At 38.9% G+C, this 19,774-nt stretch overlaps 1 protein-coding gene across 1 annotated transcript; it reads left to right on the top strand.

The window, feature by feature from the left end:
• The first annotated feature begins 255 nt into the window (after positions 1-255).
• LOC114573612 (trace amine-associated receptor 1-like) lies at positions 256-1,125 on the top strand. Its single transcript, XM_028605888.1, has one exon. It carries the CDS (start codon positions 256-258, stop codon positions 1,123-1,125), a length of 870 nt encoding a protein of 289 aa, XP_028461689.1.
• Positions 1,126-19,774: the final 18,649 nt, after the last annotated feature.

Here is a 19,774-nt window from a genome sequence, read left to right as displayed (position 1 = left end):
TGCATGGACATGATCTTGCTGGTAGGTATGATATAAAAAAATATGTTTTTAATGTTTTTTTAATGCAAAGTTTTGCATATTGCTAATAATATGGATTGTATTGAATTGTAGGAACCCTAAAACATGGATCCAGAAGTCTCTTTCAACAGGACTAGCGTTGTGACTACCATGCATCCCTGCTATGAAATAGATAACTTTAATTTCATACTGACAAAGACCCCTTCTGTTATATGTGTATTATTATATTTTTTCCTAATGTTATTGTCTGTTATCACAACATGTGGAAACCTTCTTGTTATAATCTCTGTATTGTATTTCCAACAGCTCCACACTCCTACTAACTACCTTATTGTCTCTCTGGCTGTGGCTGACCTGTTTGTTGGGATCATAGTCTTTCCTTTCAGCATGGCATTCTCATATAGCTCATGTCTGTATTATGAGGATTTATTTTGCAAAGTTCGAGGCTTTTGTGATATAACACTAAGCACAACTTCTATTATGCACCTGTGTTGTATTTCTATTGACAGATATTATGCAGTGTGTCAGCCTCTGACCTATAGAACTAAAATAAACCATTGTGTTGTTGTGAACATGATTGTGGTTAGCTGGGGGGTTTCTGTTCTACTTGCAATAAGCATCACAATTGCTGGATTAAATAATGATAAATGTGTGGAGAGGTGTTTCATTGATGTACTCATATTTAACAATATTGGACCTATTTTCTCATTTTACCTCCCAGTGATCATAATGCTCTGTATCTACCTAAAGATTTTCCTTGTTGCACAGAAACAGGCACGCAGCATCCAGAACACAACCTGTCAGAGCAAAAAGTCTGGAGCAACTGTCAGTAAGAATGAGAGAAAGGCTTCCAAAACTCTGGCTATCGTTTTAGGAGTCTTTCTTTTATTTTGGACTCCTTACTTCCTTTGTACCAGTGTTTTGCCTTTCAGTAATGACCCAGTGCCAGTTTCTGTGATTGAAACACTTGCCTGGCTTGCACTGTCAAACTCCATGCTCAATCCCTTTATTTATGCTTTCTTTTACAGCTGGTTCAGATCAGCTTTTAGAATGATCATTTCTGGGAAAATATTTACTGGTGATTATACTAATTCTAAACTGTCTTAACTTGAATAAATGACTGAACTAGCCTATGATAATAGTTAGCACAATGAAGATAATTGTCTTTACACTGTCATATAACATAACTAATCTATATAATCTACATTCTACTTAAAATTGCATATGTATGCAAACATGATGAAAATACTTACACAATCATTGTTTCAAATTAATCATCCAACAAATAATGAGAAACCAGTTTATTTCAGCAAAATGAGGTGGATAAATTTAAGCAACAATTACATATACAGCCCTGCTATGAAATAGATAACTTTAATTTCATACTGACAAAAACTCCTTCCATTATATGTGTATTATTATATTTTTTCCTAATGTTATTTTCTGTTATCACAATATGTGGAAACTTTTTTTGTTATAATCTCCGTCTTTTATTTCTAACACACTCCTACTAACTACCTCATTCTCTCTCTGGCTGTGGCTGACCTGCTTGTTGGAATCATAGTTTTTCCTTTCAGCATGGCATTCTCACTAAGTACATGTCTGTATGATGAGAGTTTATTTTAGCAAAAATTACATATATATCCATCGAACACCCAAGATTAAAAATATTATTTAGATCTAAAAAAGAAAAGCCACATTAAAGAAACACAATTTAGTTACTTTAATATTGAATCTAAATTTAGTAAGATGGAAGTTTATTTGTAACCTGTGCCTGTTTGGGCATGTTGAGTTGTGATTTTTCCGTTGTGTTGCTATGATGATGACTTTATTGATGCTGGTATCAATTAAATTGTAGTAAGTTGAGGTAACATAAACAAACATATCTTCAACACCAATCCTTGAATCTTGTCAGTGACATTAATGGTTTAGTAGATTTTTGTAGTCCTGTCAACGGTGAATATTTACTGACATTGTTAAACAAAATACAATATGTGCTAAGGGAATAGGTTCGGCTGCTGATAAAGTTCGCTCACCATTTTTTTCCTATAACTAATGACCCAGACGTTCAGGATGTTTGTACCTGGATCTGAATTATCATAGTTCTCCTCCTCTCCAAAACAAACTGACTCTGTGATTTAAACCACTTACAACACCGAATTATATAGTATAGAATAAAATAATCTGAGTTAAAATATAAGAAATATAAAAACAAAGTAACATAATAAGGGCATGTAAGAAGAATTATTATAATAACTTACGAGAGAATAACAAATATAATGTGAAAGCAATATGGAAAACAATAAACACTATTATTACAAAAGACTTAATGGACTATTTTGACACCAAAGTTGATCCTATCTGTGTTACACTGAGTGAAATGAAAGTCTCCCCTGACTAATCTAGGAGAACATGTTCAGAAATGGAACAGCGTGTGGGAGCAAATGAAGACAATCTAAGCAATCTCCTCACTCGTGTCGAAAAACTGGAAAATGACAAGCTTCATTTTATGTCTAAAGTGGAAGATCTAGAGGACAGGAGTAGATCCCTCAATCTGCGCTTCATCAGGGTACCTGAAGGTGTTGAAGCCGGCGACATGCTGGATTTTATGGCCCGTTTGATCCCTCAAATCCTGGGGCAGGATAATTTCCCCACTCTGAAAAAAAAGAGCTGCTATTTAACGGGAGTCGCATCTTTATCTATCCGGATTACAGTGCCGACCTGACGAAAAGGCGTCGCTCCTTTGACCCGGTTAAGCGGAGGCTCCGTGAACTCCAACTGAGGATCTTCCTCCGATATCCGTGCACACGGAGTGTGATTTCTGATGGCAAAGAGCAGCTTTTCACTGATCACAAAGCTGCAGAAGCTGTCTTTATGTCCTCTGCTAACTCCTCCATGAACTCCTTTCATCAGCCTCCACAAGATTGATGGTACGACAACCTGGTAAGAAGTCGCAAAAAGAGCCATGTCAGTGTATGACCAGTCACAGTGCCTGACTCTTGGAATTAATATATGTGTTCATGCCTTTGTTTTATCATATAATTTGCTACTATGCCGCTATTTATGAGTATTGTTTACACTCAACAGCTTACATCGCCACTGAGCCGTGTTTTGTTTTGCTGCCGTAAAAAAGCCTAATGTCGTAAAAAAGAAGGAATGAAAATTGGCACCCTTTTGACTAGTTTAGGCTGGTGGTAAATTAATTTAATTAATTTTTTCTTTATTAAAACTATATATTAATGCAGAGATCGGTCAATTGATTATTTTATCTTGTTATTATTTTTCTTTTTTTATTTGCTAATGAAGCCTTATGTAGCAGCTGTTTTAATTTATGTCTATGAGGCACCTTAGTTATATAGTCACTCTTTCTCTTTCTGTTTCACTTGCTGCATATTTAGTTTATCCTTACATTTTGACCTGTTCTCACATCGCAAATTGTGATTCCTCTCTCTGAGTGTTTTGCTCAGGTGGCCATGGGTTGGTCTTTGTTGTTTTTTATTGTCTTTTATGATTTGTTTGTGTGTTCTGTCCATTTCTATAAATGTTAGTGATTATTATTATCTCATAATCTCCAATCTGATTATTTGGATTTTCCTAGCTCTGACATATCTTGTCATTGGTCAGTCTCTAAACTTTAAACTTCATGCTGGATAGTGTTAAAGGATTAAAAATAATTCATCTCTATATAAGAAGCCTCCTACCAAAAACCTGGCTCACCGATAAAATAGGTAGCAATCAATAGATCTCAAAGACTACGTCATTTACAGAGCTGATAGAGCTTCCAGGGGTGGTGGTGTAGCCACATATGTGTCCTCTCACTTGGTCTCTGAGTTAATTGTACCTGATGTTGATCCATCTCACTTTGAGTGTATTTTTGTAAAGATAACCCTGCATGATAATAAATATATAACTATTGGTAACATCTAGACTCCCTCTGCACCAGCGGAATCATTTAATTGTATTATCTCTACTATTAATTCAATTAAGTGCAGAAATGAAATTATCTTACTGGGAGACTTTAACAAGAACTGGACTGATAAAATCCATTTTTGGAAACTTAAACCTAACCCAGCTCATCAGAGAACCCACCTGTGTTACCCCCCGGAGTCAATCTCTTCTTGATTGAATATTGGTTTCTCATCCAAACAGATTCACTAAAGCAGGAATTATGTCCGAGTGTTTCAGTGACCATGCCATTGTATACTGCATCTGGAAAATTAAATTGTCAAAATTACCACCCAGATTAATTAGAATTAGGAAATATAAGAAATTAAATATAAATCATTTCATAAATGACCTGATTTCAGTTAATTGGGATAGGTATCATATTATTCCAGATGTAAATAATGCATGGGACTTTCTATATTCTGAATTTATTAACATTGTAGATAAACACACTCCCATGAAAACCACTAAAGTTAAGGGTGCGCATCTTCCATGGATAACATCTGACCTTATAAATATATTTAGACAGAGAGATAATTCCTGGGCTAACTTTTATAAAACCAAAGATCCGACTGACTGGGAAAGGTATAGTAAAACTATGTCCAGAAATGCTAAATCTAGCTATTATAAGGAATCCCTTGTACATGACTTTAAAAATCCTAAACAGTTTTGTATTAAAGATTATATTCAATTCAATTCAATTCAATTTTATTTATAGTATCAAATCATAACAAAAGTTATCTCGAGACACTTTACAGATAGAGTAGGTCTAGACCACACTCTATAAATTCCAAAACCCCAACAATTACAGTAATTCCCTCAAGAGCAAGCATTAGTAGTGGCTATTGCGACAGTGGCAAGAAAAAACTCCCTTTTAGGAAGAAACCTCGGCAGACCCAGACTCTTGGTAGGCGGTGTCTGACGGGCCGGTTGGGGGCGTGATGAACAGTGGTGATAACAGTCACATTAGAAGTCACATTGACTTCGGGTTATCGTGGAAGTTCATGTCATAGCAGGGCACATCGTGTCATACTGAGTAGTGCAGTCTCCTATACCGGATCCTGACTACTCTATGCGCTTGAACATCACAGCAGGGCGTTGCGGGATGTAACGTGGGCGCTGCAGAGCACGGGTGGAGGCTGCGGATGCAGCAGGACGCAGCAGGATGCAGCCGGGAATGCAGAGAATCGCAGAGCATAGCTCTGCGAAGAAGAAATATAAGGACTCGGGGAGTAAACTCCCCAGAGCTAGATTAGTAACAAGCATTTCTGGGACAGGATGCATACAAAAGTAACAAGTAGAGATGAGAGAGCAGCTCAGTGTGTCTTAGGGAGGAACAGCCTCCCGGCAGTCTAGAATTGTAATAGCATAACTTAAGAGAGGCAGGTTAAAGAGAGGTGCCTGGTCGGGCTAGAACTCCCCAACCGGATCGGGCTGTACTGGCCTGCCTCCCTCTACTCTCGCTCGATTATTAATTATACAGTATAGAAAAAACTGATGACTACGAGGAGAAGCAGTGGGCCGGGTTAGGTGGACGCTTCAACTCCTCGTCCCTAACTATAAGCTTTATCAAAGAGGAGGGTTTTCAGTTTACTCCTAAATGTGGTAACGGTGTCTGCCTCTCGAACCCCGACTGGGAGCTGGTTCCATAATACTGGAGCCTGATAGCTGAATGCCCTGGCCCCCAGTCTACTTCCAGAGACTCTAGGAACCATAAGTAGCCCCGCATTCTGGGAGCGCAGTGCTCTAGTGGGACAATAAGGTACTATGAGCTCTTCTAAGTATGATGGTGCTTGACCATTTAGAGCTTTGTAAGTCAGGAGGAGGATTTTAAATTCAATCCTATATTTCACTGGAAGCCAATGCAGAGAAGCTAATACAGGAGAAATATGATCTCTTCTCTTAGTTCTCGTCAGAACACGTGCTGCAGCATTCTGGATCAGTTGGAGAGTCTTAATGGACTTATTTGGGCAACCTGATAATAAAGATAATATATCTTTAATACAATTAATGATATAATTAATACATCCAAGAAACCCTTACCTACTAAACTTACAGTCAATAATATAATTTTACAAGACCCACTACTAATTGCACAAGCATTCAATCAACATTTCTTTCAGGTATCTACAGTTCCCAATCTTTTTATTGAGTGCCATTTAAACAATTTCCTGCCCAGTCTCTTTCAAGCACATAACACCTATGGAGGTACAAAATGCAATCAATGCTCTACAAATGAGCAGTGGTCCTTGGTTGGATGGCATTGAAACCAGATTTTTCAAATTATCAGCTCATATCATTATGTATTCGTTATGTTATCTCTTTAATACTGTATGTCTTTATCCACATGTGAAATACCTGCCATATGGAAATGTTCCTGTATCACTCCAGTTCATAAAGGCGGTGATGTTCTTGATCCCAATAATTATCTAATGTAATCATCTGTTCTATTGTAAAAGTTTTCGAAAAAATTATTTATGATTCAATCTGGCTTTCGATCAAATCATTCCACAACCACTGCACTATTAAAGCTTACAAATGAAATTCTTGTCAAATGTGAAAAATCTCAACATATAGTAATAACCCTGTGTGCCATTGATTCTAACTTTTGCATGTGAATTGCTGTACCTGTGTTTTTAATTAATTAATTGCACATGTTTTGGTGGATTTTGGTGTTTGCATGCTTTCCTCCGTTTGCTGTGCCTGTGTGTTGATGTGTTTCATGTGTGCCTTTTTAAACCATGATGCTTTAACAATTGTATTTATGGTGGGGTCGAAGCATACGGGCTGGAGCATCAACAGCCGTGACAAACTGAAGGAAGTGCAGGCGAATGAGTGGTGGTGCAGATCGGGACACATTGACAGAGGCCGAAGCAGCTGGGGGATGCAGCCACCTTAGTATTCAACACCGGTGTACAGATAAGTAAAGGAAAATCCTCTAGCTACCCGTGTGTGGAAAAGAACTGTTCTTTTGTGTTATGCTTGACTAAGAGCTGTCCTTATCCCCCCCCCCCAGTGCCTCCAGTGTGGGTATAGCAACGCGGAGTGGCGTAGGAGAAGAGAAGCCCAGGCTACCCCCGACGGAATCGGCCACCGCTCTCGTGACCTGCTTATTGAACAAACTATGTCACATGGACTTGGAAATGGTGGCGGAAACTCGGATTGACATCGTCAGCCTTTTTTTTTTTTTTTTTTTTAAATCCGGAGAAGAACTGTTTTTATCTTCTCTTTTACCCAGTTTTTAAAGTGTTAAATTAAGTATTGACGTGGTTCTGGTCCATTACTGTCAGTGGAACAATTGCTGGTATATTTTAAACGACCTCTGACACATCAGCTCACTGTGTGTCATTCTCTTTGCATCTAATAGCAGTCAACTAACTGGTGCAATTTTTATTGATTGAACAAAAGCATTCGACCAAGTTGATCATTACTTGCTTTTGGATAAATTGTTCTCTGCTGGTTTGTCACGCAATGCACTACTCTGGTTTAATTCTTATCTCCATAACAGAAAACAAAGTGTTAAGATAGAAGGACGCAAATCCGATATTTCTTTTTTTTTTTCTGTCCCTGCTGTACGTTTCTCAACAGCTAAGAAAGCCTTTAGGTTTAAAGCCCCCTCAGATTGGAATAATCTACCTGTAACTATTCGGTCCATTCTATCTCTCTACTTCTTTAAAAATGCCCTGTTCTCCTATTACAGTACCAACTGTACATGTCCTTAATCCTCTACAATACCATAACACCTCTTACCTCTTATATTATGAGTAGTATCAAGTTTCATTCTTGCTTTGCCACAAACTTGATTATGACTGACTGTTTTGTCTTTTTATTGTCTGTTTCTGTTTTGTTAACTGTTGTGTCTAATTATGATTGTACTGTATATTCAATTATTGTTAAGGACCCCTCGAAAACAAGATGGTGCATCTCAAGGGGTTACTCCTAATAAAGAAATTTTCAACAACAAAAGGATTGAATTATCTGGAAAACTTCAAGGAAAATGACATGACTTTGACAAATATGAATGAGGTGGTTGACAGAGTCAACAATTTCTTTGTTAATGTGGGCCCTAAATTGGCCAAAGATATAAGGTACACAGGGATAAAATACTCTGTGATGGACCATGTGGATAAAAACCCATACTCATTTGTTTTGGGAACTGTAGAAAACAAAGAAATTATAGTGATTGTAAGTAAAAGTATGAATAAAACTTCAAAAGATTGTGATGACATTGATATGTCTCTAATAAAAAAAGTAACAGATGGGATTGCAGACCCACTAACATATACACACACACACACACACACACACACACACACACAAACACACACACACATATATATATATATATATATATATATATATATATATATATATATATATATAACAACCTAATTGGAATTAAAACGACTGCAACGATAGAACAAAATAGGAAAATTAGATGTGGACTATTAAAGGTCCAATATGTAATATTTGTACTGTAATAAATCCAAAAATGACACCAATGCCTGATCAGATATTAAGGAAACATGTTAAACTGAAATACTATCTTTTCTGACAACAATGCTAATTTCAGTATTTTTTCTTTTTGAAATTTACATTCCGTGATTGAATTTATGTTTATGTTTTGGTCTGTGTGTTGTTATCAACGGCCCAGTTTGACAGGCAGGCCGGGTTGCCAGGTATATCTGGCAACCCCCCGTAAACCCAGCGCGCTACAGCTGTAATGTTAGTACAGCCATGAAAGCAGCAAACAAACCAACAGGATCAACGGAGATAGATTCTACAAAACAGCATGTTTCTAACAGTTGCTTGACCAGAGACGTAACAACTCCCTGGTAAATATTGGAGATGTATTGGAAATATGGAGACAGCTTAGAGCCCAAAAGGATGCAGAGTTGGCTTATTTTCTCCTGAACAGGTAAGCATTAGCTTCAGGCTAATTCATCACAGCTACTAGGGATGGGCATTTCAACATTTGTGTACTTATATTGAATTATATAGCTAGAGTAACCGAGTTGGTTACTCGCAAAAACAATTGAGACATAGCCAGTAAAGTGATCCCAACTGGTCCTGGCTAACGCCGCCATGCTAACCCTGTTAACTGCTAACGTTACCGGGAGGACCAGGCAAGCAACCCATGGCTGTTTACAGCGTGTAGCCTCTTCAGCGGCTGGAGCCGACAACGGTGAGTTATTTTAAACCACGAGAGGGGGGCTGTAAATCGGAAAGAGAGGACTGTGAGTTTGCAGTGTGTTTAGCGATTGTTGCCGTAATTCTAAGCCAATGAAGTGTGTTCCGTCGGCAAAGTAGTGGTATTTTTAGCGTTTCGTATTGTAATTCTAAGCCGAGGAAGTGTGCCTGACTGGCGTGTGGAGAGGACAGTGAGGTTGTTGTGTTTTTAGCGGTTCATACTGTAATTTTAAGCCGAAAAAGTGTGTCTGTCAGTTGGTTACAGAGCTCCGCGTGAGCACGGGCTTTTATGACTGTCAATATAGCCAGCTTCTAACGTTAGCTACTCCGCTGTGCTGTGGAGTAATGTCTGGCTATGTGAGACTAGCTTCTAACGTTAGCTACTCCGCTGTGCTGTGGAGTAATGTCTGGCTATGTGAGACTAGCATCTAACGTTAGCTACTCTGCTGTGCTATGGAGTAATGTCTGGCTATGTGAGACTAGCATCTAACGTTAGCTACTCCGCTGTGCTGTGGAGTAATGTCTTGCTATGTGAGACTAGCATCTAACGTTAGCTACTCTGCTGTGCTGTGGAGTAATGTCTGGCTATGTGAGAAAAGCGTCTAGCAACATTGTTGTGAATGCTGCGGTCTCAGCCTGGCAACCCTCGTGAACTTCGAGTCTGGGCAGGAGGGGGCGGGGGAGACGACTCTCCAGTATTTTGAATTGGTAGTGCAGTAACTATTTTAACCGCTAGCTGCCAGTATTACACACAATATTACATATTGCACCTTTAAATATTAGATCTCTGTCTTCTAAAGCAGTATTGGTAAACGATTTGATATCAGATAATAAAATTGATTTAATTTGTCTTACTGAAACCTGGCTGGGCCATGAAGAATATGTTAGTCTAAATGAAGCCACTCCTCGCAGTCATTTTAATACTCAAATTCCTAGAGGCTCAGGTAGAGGAGGGGGAGCTGCAGCCATCTTTGATTCAAGCCTGTTAATTAATCCTAAACCTAAACTAAATTATAACTTGTTTGAGGGTCTTGTTCTTAATCTTCAACATCCAAAATGGAAAACATTACAGCCAATTATATTTGTTGTTATTTACAGGGCTCCAGGTCCGTATTCTGAATTTTTATCTGAATTCTCAGAGTTTTTAATCATGTTTAGTCCTTAAATCAGACAAAGTATTTATTGTAGGTGATTTTAATATCCATGTGGACATTGACAATGATAGCCTTAGTACTGCTTTCAACTCAATATTAGATTCAATTGGTTTCAGTCAGAGTGTGCACAAGGCGACGCACTGTTTTAACCACACCCTCGACCTTGTGCTGGCTTATGGTATTGAAATTGAGGATTTAATAATATTTCCGCAGAATTCGGTATTATCAGAACATTCTTTAATTACTTTTGAATTCTTACCTGACTATAATAAATTAGATAAAAGCTTCTACACTAGATGCCTATCTGACAGTGCTATAGCTAAATTTAAGGAAGATATTCCAACAGCATTTGACTCTATGTCATGCCTTAACATAACAGAGGACCTTTATATTAAAGGGGTGATAGAATGCAAAACCGATTTTACCCTGTAATAGTTGAATAACGACAGTTCAGTGGGTAAATAGGACATACATAGAAGCTCAAAGTCCCATACACACCCCTTTACTATGAAAATCTCATATTTTGAAACTGCCGCTGAAAATGGGCGAATCTCAACAAAGCCAGTAGCTTACGTAAGCATCTCAAAATCCGAAACCTTAAGAGAACAGTCACGCCCCAACATTTACATAGGCTACACAACCGACCTGAGATCAGGTAGTCTTCCGAATCTAGGTCGCGCAGATCTCTGCTATTCCATTACAAAATTCACTTCTGAAACTTTTTTATGCGAGAAATCAACCAACAAATGTAAAGCTCAAATATGGGCCGTTTTACGAAAATGGATGGCTAATTGCAAATTTTGTCCAACTGTGTGTCGGAGTTCAGCACCGATGCTGCCTGTGTTGTTGCCTCGCCGCCCGGGCCTGCCTTCCTTTACAGACCCCGGCCTGCTCTGAGCTCGATTGAGCTCCGTTACAACTAGCAGCCCACAGCACTCCATACCCGCACAAAGTCACCGGTTTTTGGCTAATGGACTACTAAACGCTGGTGCTCTGACAGAGCTCCAGGGCCTGCAGTTCCCCTTTTCCTAATGCCAGGTGTGTGTGAGTGAGAGCGCGGTCAGAGAGCTTGTTACGCCAGCAATCTCTTACCACAGGTTCCAGTTAATCTTATAATGTGTGTAATTATAATGTGTTGAGTTATTTAAACAAACGATCGGTGAAATACACGCCTCTTGTCCGCGAGTCTCATTGATAGAGCCTGCAGCTGGATGGAGCTATAGCTAGAGGAATTAGAATTAGAACCCTTACAGCTCACAAATATTCATTAACTTGAAATCGGACACCGTTGTTAGCTTTATAAGACATTTAGTTAGATGTTGTATAAGTGGTGTGATGAAATTCAAACTGTAAATATACTCAAATTACGACCAAAAATGAAGCTAGCTAACTAGCCGCAATCTTGTACACATAGGATTGTAGGGACAGTCGCAGCTAACGAAACCATTACAGTTCACAAATATTCATTAACTTGAAATCGGACACCATTGTTAGCTTTATAAAACATTTAGTTAGATGTTGTATAAGTGGTGTGAAGAAATTCAAACTTTAAATATACTCGAATTACGACCAAAAATGAAGCTAGCTAACTAGCCGCAATCTTGTACACATAGGATTGTAGGGACAGTCGCAGCTAACGAAACCATTACAGTTCACAAATATTCATTAACTTGAAATCGGACACCGTTGTTTGCTTTATAAAACATTTAGTTAGATGTTGTATAAGTGGCGTGATGAAATTCAAACTGTAAATATACTCGAATTATGACCAAAAATGAAGCTAGCTAACTAGCCGCAATCTTGTACACATAGGATTGTAGGGACAGTCGCAGCTAACGAAACCCTTACAGTTCACAAATATTCATTAACTTGAAATCGGACACCGTAGTTAGCTTTATAAGACATTTAGTTAGATGTGTAAGTGGCGTGACGAAATTCAAACTGTAAATATACTCGAATTACGACCAAAAATGAAGCTAACTATCCGTGATTTGTAGCTAGACATAGATAAGATTGAAGGGACAGTCGCAGCTAACGAAACACCTAGCTAAACTTCACAAATATTAATCAACTTGAAATCGGACACCGTTGTAAGCTTTATAAGACATTTAGGTATATGTTGTATAGCTAAGTTGCGTGACATTGTGTGTAACATGGGGTAAGAGATTTCTGTTGTAACAAGCTCGCTGACCGCGCTCTCACTCTGACACAATGGGCCATTTAGCTAGCAGGAAGAGAGGAGTTGCAGGCCCTGGAGCTCTGTCAGGGCTGCCAGCCTAACGGAGCTCACAGCAGGCCGGGGTCTGTGAAGGAAGGCAAGCCGGGCAGCGAGGCAGCAGCACCACCGCTGAAGTCCGACACACAGTCTTATCATATTTGCAATTAGCCATCAATTTTCGTAAAACGGCCCATATTTGAGCTTTATATAGTTGATTTCTCACATAAAAAAGTCTCAGAAGTGAATTTGGTAATGAAACATTGCAGTGTCTGGAATATGAGATTCTGTCGCTTCTCTAATGTGTGTGTATTGGGGATTCGCTCAACCAATCAGCGCGCATCTCTAATGTCTGCCTATGGCAATTTGCTCAACCAATCAGCGCGCAGCTCATCTAAATATTCACGAGCATACCATATTTGGAAGAAAAGCTCTTGTTACAAATAGGGCCAAAAAACAGGGATGCATAAGGGCCAATAAAATATCAACCAGGCCATTTTTAGCCCAACCAATGTTACATACCCCATTAGGAGACCATAAGGAATAGTGTGAAATACTCTATATAATCATTCTATCACCCCTTTAACCTCAGTCCCTCTCAAATTGATACATTTGTAGACGGTGCTACAACCTGCCTATGGACGACTCTAGACTGTGTTGCTCCCCTCAAAAAGAAGATGATGAAGCAAAGGAAACTAGCACCTTGGTATAACTCCCAAACTCGCAAATTAAAACAAATCTCGCGAAACCTCGAAAGTAAATGGCGTTCCACCAAACTGGAAGAATCTCATTTGGATTGGCAAGAAAGTCTCAAAACCTATAGGAAGGCCCTAAGAAAGGCCAGATCAGACTATTACGCATCACTAATAGAAGAAAATAAGAACAACCCAAGGTTTCTTTTCAGCACTGTAGCCAGGCTGACAGACAGTCACAGCTCTACTGAGCCATCTATTCCTCTAGCTCTAGTCTAAGTAGTGATGACTTCATGAGCTTCTTTAATGATAAAATTATAACAATTAGAGATAAAATCTATCACCTTTTGCCCTCAACTTCTAACGGTTCACCTTTAAACGCAGGACCGCTAGAAAGAATGACTATTCCCGACATATACTTAGACTGCTTTTATAGACCTTCAACAATTAATGTTAAAGATATCCTCAGCTAAGCCATCTACCTGTCTCTTAGACCCCATCCCAACGAGACTACTCAAAGAAGCATTACCCGTGGTTAACACTTCATTACTAGATATGATCAATATGTCTTTATTAACAGGTTATGTACCGCAGCCATTTAAAATAGCTGTAAAAAACCTCTTTTGAAAAAACCCACCCTCGATCCTGAGGTCTTAGCAAACTATAGACCTATATCTAACCTTCCCTTTCTATCCAAGATCCTTGAGAAGGTAGTTGCTAATCAGTTATGGGATTTTCTACATAGCAAAAGTTTATTTGATGACTTTCAATCAGGATTTAGAAAGAATCATAGCACAGAGACAGCACTGGTAAAAATTACTAACGACCTTCTAACTGCTGCAGACAACGGACTTGTCTCCATTCTTGTTTTACTAGATCTTAGTGCTGCATTTGAAACTATTGACTATACAATCCTGTTAAAGTGATGGTTTGGAGTAATTTCACCCTAGGGTCCTTTGCACCATGACCTCGAGCCAAACACCCTGGGTCTAACATTGGGAGAGTTAGCGTAGAGTAGCGTTATCAGCTGAATAGCTTAGTGCAGGGGCTAATGGACTAGACTAGGGTGACCATACGTCCCGGTTTGACCGGGACAGTCCCGATTTTGAAGTTAATGTCCCAAGTCCCGACAAAAGCCTGTCGGGACGCTAAAATGTCCCGGTTTTAGGAGGAGCGGCGTCAGACGATTTTGCTGGGGCTTGAGCCCCGAATGTTTTGAGTGTAGTCCCAAATGTAACTTTTTCCAGATTATTTTTCCGAGGCGAATAGAACGGGCAGCTACATGCAGGGTCCGACCATGTTGTGTTTGTTGCTATCACCTAGCAACCGTCTCTACGTGGAGGAAAAGCTGTGAAAGCCGGGTGAAGTTTTCGGAGGAATCCTAGCCAAATCAGTGTAATACATTGATGCCATCAACACAAAGTTAAGGAGCGCAATACTAATGATTTAGTTTGAAGTTTCTGTGACGTGATGTTTACAGTCTATTGTTCAGACTCAACCACACGGAGCTCTGAAGAAGACCTGTGCGTCTCTTAGTGTCCACTCTCTCTGTAAAATGCAGCGCAGCCTCAGGTTATAACGGATGCGCTCTGCTGTCGACATGCTGCGGTAGATGTGTTGCGTTTGTGCTCTGTGTATTTCTGCAGTAGATTCGGTTTTCCACCTCCGATGTAGAGCAGCGCACGGCCACTTCCCTAGCTAAACTCTTTGTCTCACTCAGACACCCAAACAGGGCTCTGTGTCTGTCAAAAGGTCTGAGAGCTACAGCAATCACGTAAAACCAGACTATGGTGCAGGTAGATTTCTGAAATAGTGACTTTATTCTTGTAATAGCCTACTGATAGTAGAATAAGCAATTATAAACCTATATAAAGGCCCAGTCAAGCAAAAGAAAGAAAATACTGGGTTAGGGTTAGTGCTTTACAGAATAAAAACAAACAAAAACAGAATACACTTTAGCAACAACAACATATACAGGGACACATTAAGGGTAAAAACAAGAGTGAAACTAGAAGATCACATATGAAAGATAATAAAAGACAAAAATATGAATATGGTTGTACAGGTTTTAAATTCCCCACAAAACAGGAATGTTTTAAAGAGCCCCTATTACTACTAGAATAGGTTTATGTGCTTTGATGTTCAAAAACATATATTCCTCATACTGCAGCACCTTCACCTGAAGCACTGTAGCTGTGTTCAAAACCGTTCCCTATTACGGTAAATAGTGTACTATATAGTGTGTTCGCCATTTTGTAGTGGTGTTTGAATTCTCTGCGGTTAATTTCATTCACTATATAGTCCATTATAAACTACCCACAATGCACTGTTAATTTGAGTGTACATACGATGTACCCAACATTTTACTCCGTATGCAACGTGGCCATGGTTTCCCGGAGTAGAAGAAGAAGCAGAAGTCACAGCGAAAACTAAAAAGGAAAAATGGAGCGGACTTTCATCTCTAAACAGTCGTTATGTAACATGCAACATATATATACAACCTTTTACCTTTCTCCTGGGTGCTCGGTTTGTTTCAGGGACGTATTAGAAGTATTTGTTGTAGTGTTTGTTTACATGATGCTGGGCGCACCTGCCTTTGTCACACAAATAACAGGCGCATCTACTGATGCAAGTCACGCAACAATGTGTTTTCAGTGAGTTTCCGAAATCTCGTGGCCTTGGCCCGACTTCCTGAAAAGCCCAGTCTGCTCTGATTGGTCAGCTGGCCCACTCTATTCAGATTGGTTAACCAAATTCAAAGCCACGGGGCAGGCTGTGCTTTCTCAGGCAGCACTGATGGGCAGCACATTTGAAAAACTGGGCTGGCATTCTCAATTAATGACATCACTAATTGTGGAATTTCAAACAGGAATGTGTGCGAGGTATTTTTAGGCAGTTAAAAAAAGTGCAGTCTGTGGGAGAGAGAGCTCCATTTATTGATTAATTTGGAGTGAAATGTGTTTGTACTTTATACATCTAGGCTATTCTTCTGGCTCAGAATCAAAGTAAAAAAAACATTAACATATTAATTGTACTGAGGCATACGAACAAAACTGAAAAGTACAACTACTCCAGTCTGTGGACTCCAGGCAGTCCTGAAGAGTCTCCGTCGCAACAGCAGACCAGCATTTAACCTCCACCTTTTTCGCTTTCTCACTCCGTAGTCGGGACACATAGGAAGGCATCAGCTTAATCATATTATGGTCCGAGTTCCCTAAACCAGGCAAAGCCTTAGAATAAAAGGCGTCCTGGATGTTTCCATAGCAATGGTCTAGGCAAGCTTCATTACGCGTAGAACAGGTGACATATTGTTGATACGTAGGTAAATGTTCCTTTAGGCTGCATAAATTAAAGTCACCCATCACAAAATTGGCTGGGTCGGGGGTTGCGCTGGGTGCAAGATAGGGCCCTAAGTCTCTCCTCTTTGGCACCGAAGACAATAAAATTTTATTATTATTGAGTTGGGCAAATCCAGTCATTAATTTCTTCAATACATTTGTTTGGAGTCAGTTGGACCCTATTCATCAGATGATAGAGCTAGAAAGATTGAGAGTGTCGAATGGGTAATTTTGGTAGGATATACAGTTTTTTGGGATAATTTGGGCAAGTAGCAGCATGTAGAGATTAAACAGGAGAGGCCAGAGGATCTACCCCTGCTTGAAGTGCTTTGAAGAAGCCAGATTTTTAAATTTAATTTTTTTTCCAGCCCAAGCTGGTGAAAACTAGCCCATTCGGCAGGTTTTCTGCCCAATGTGGCAACACTGCAAATCAACCAAAGTTGCCAAATGGGGGGATTGAGGGCTGAATCAGAATCAAAGTTTGTATTGAGGCATACCTACAAAACTGAAAAGTGCACCTACACACAGAGTGCATCATTGGTTAACTTTGATCTTTTGTTGTATGTTCATCTTCGGCATACATGCAAACAGGATACAGTTTCCCATTCCTGATTGGGCAACACAACGGTGATGAGATAGATGTTGATAAGTATAAAGGTTCTCCACAGTGGTACAGGAGACCAAGAACACCCAAAAACAGAAGACCAGAGCAATGATGTGTGGACAATCTTGACGGTTTAAAAGGTATGATATGAAAAATTAACAGATTTGTTACAGTTTTTTTTAACTGACTAAAATATTTTATATACTGTATATAATGCAAATGTGTGCATATTGCTAATACTATAAATTGTATTGAATTGTAGGAACCTTAAAACATGGAACCAGAAGTCACTTTCAACAGGACTAGCATTGTGGCTGCCATGCATCCCTGCAATGAAATGGATGACTTCAATTTCATACTAACAAAAACTCCTTCCATTATATGTGTATTATTATATTTTTCCTAATGTTATTGTCTGTTATCACAATATGTGGAAACTTTCTCGTTATAATCTCCGTCATTTATTTCCAACAGCTCCACACTCCTACTAACTACCTTATTCTCTCTCTGGCTGTGGCTGACCTGCTTGTTGGGATCATAGTCTTTCCTTTCAGCATGGCATTCACACTTAGCTCATGTCTGTATCATGAGGGTTTATTTTGCAAAGTACAAAGCAGTTTTGATATAACACTGAGCACAGCTTCTATTTTGCACTTATGTTGTATTTCTATTGACAGATATTATGCAGTGTGTCAGCCTCTGACCTATAGAACTAAAATAAACCATTGTGTTGTTGTGATCATGATTGCGGTTAGCTGGGGGGGTTCTGCTCTAATTGGAATAAGCGTCATAACTGCTGGATCAAAAAATGATAAATGTGGGGAAAGGTGTTTCATTGATGTACTCATATTTAACACTATTGGACCTATTTTCTCATTTTACCTCCCAGTGATCATAATGCTCTGTATCAGTCTCACGTCAGTTTGTGGTGGCATTACAAAATTAAATCTATTAGAACGTGATACCATTAGGTAATTGTGAAGATTTACGTGTTGGGGTCACGTTTTTTATACTAATGTATTTCAATGAGAAGCATCTTACGTACAGTAATCACAGCACGAAACGTTCTGCCACTCGGCTGCAGCAGAGAAGCTGGATACAGCTTTGATATTATTGGTATTTTTAGCCCAATAATCGCTGTTTTAATCAACATTTATTCACCAGATCTTATCACGGTTTATATGTATTTCTTTTAATGTTATTATTTCGGTCTATTTCGGCCAGGGAAACTGGATTGCTTTGTTGTTTATTGATATTTTTAAAACTATAACGCTACATCTTTCAACATGTATTTAGCTGTTATCATGGAATGCATTTCTTTATTTTAATAATATTATTTCGGTCTTATTACCGGTGAAATATTACAGTAAATAAGACAGAACAGTAAGCTACGATATGAGCCAAGCTGGGCGCATTCAAAGCCGATGTCCCACGATGCGATGGGCGCATTCATTCACAGAATCAGACGGCGATCAACGGGTCTATAACGCCAGTATCGCTTCAATGTACGTAAGGGATCATGTAGAGCGTTGTTATAGCGAATACAACAACGACGGAATGATCAGGACACCGACGCCAATCTTCTTCTAGCGGATTTATTGATAGCTCTCCTCCAGAGGGAACAGAACTGCGTCCATGGCAACGCTCTGCTATGCATGGCAACGGTGTGTTATACTTAGCAACGGTTTGTTATCAAGAAAATAACAGACCGCATTGTACATTAGAATATAAGCAAGCCATGTAATAAATATATATAATCAGTAGTTTTGTCACCAGCAACAACACGTTGCTCAGTTTTGTTCCAGTAAGTTATGCATCGTAATAACGTTTAAAAGAAATCAGCTGAAGACTCCGGAAGTGACGTCGTAATTACCGCTCGGCGGATAGAAAAGATACAAATACATAATATTTGAAATATTAATGTGTTTTTCTAACGTTGTATTTGAGGAGTTAAACAATAAAGACAGCATCAATAATAAAACAGATTCTGGGACGTGTCTATAGTGGGAGTTGTAGTTTTTAAATATATTGGTATATTTCTCATAAGTAGAAGTTGGTAGTGTAGAATTTTAGATACACCCTGGGGTTTTTCTGGGATGGGGAACACACTGGTGTCATCATATTTTAAAAATAGAATCGTTAAATAGGTGAAAATAGCTTATTACCATATTTGACAGTGCTTACAGTGGATACACTTTGGTGACCATATCTACATGATAGCTGAGGTCCAGAGCTTTCTATAACAGATGGATTTATGTGTGTAGCACCTTCTGTTGCTAAATGACATCAGCTGAAGACTCCGGAAGTGACGTAGTAATTACCACTCAGCGGATAGAAAAGATTGCTGCACGTAAAAAAATAAAACAAATTGCTGCACGTTGTATGTGAGAATTTATACAATAAAAATACCAATAATGAAAAAATTGTGTTTTATGTTAAGCACTTTGATTTGCCTTGTCGCAGAAAAATACAAGGCCTATATAAACAAACTACAGTTGAGTGTTTAGAACTACAGCCTAATGGCTTGTTGGACTAATGGGCATTTGTTTTGACTTGTAGGCTACTGTTGTGAAAAACAAAAAATAAACTACTTACAAAGAGAAGCATTTTTCATTTTA

This window comes from Perca flavescens, chromosome 18, assembly GCF_004354835.1.
Source record: "Perca flavescens isolate YP-PL-M2 chromosome 18, PFLA_1.0, whole genome shotgun sequence".
Classification (NCBI taxonomy): Eukaryota; Metazoa; Chordata; class Actinopteri; order Perciformes; family Percidae; genus Perca; species Perca flavescens.
Note: the sequence above shows the minus strand (reverse complement) of the source record. Positions and strands in the feature narration are given on the sequence as shown.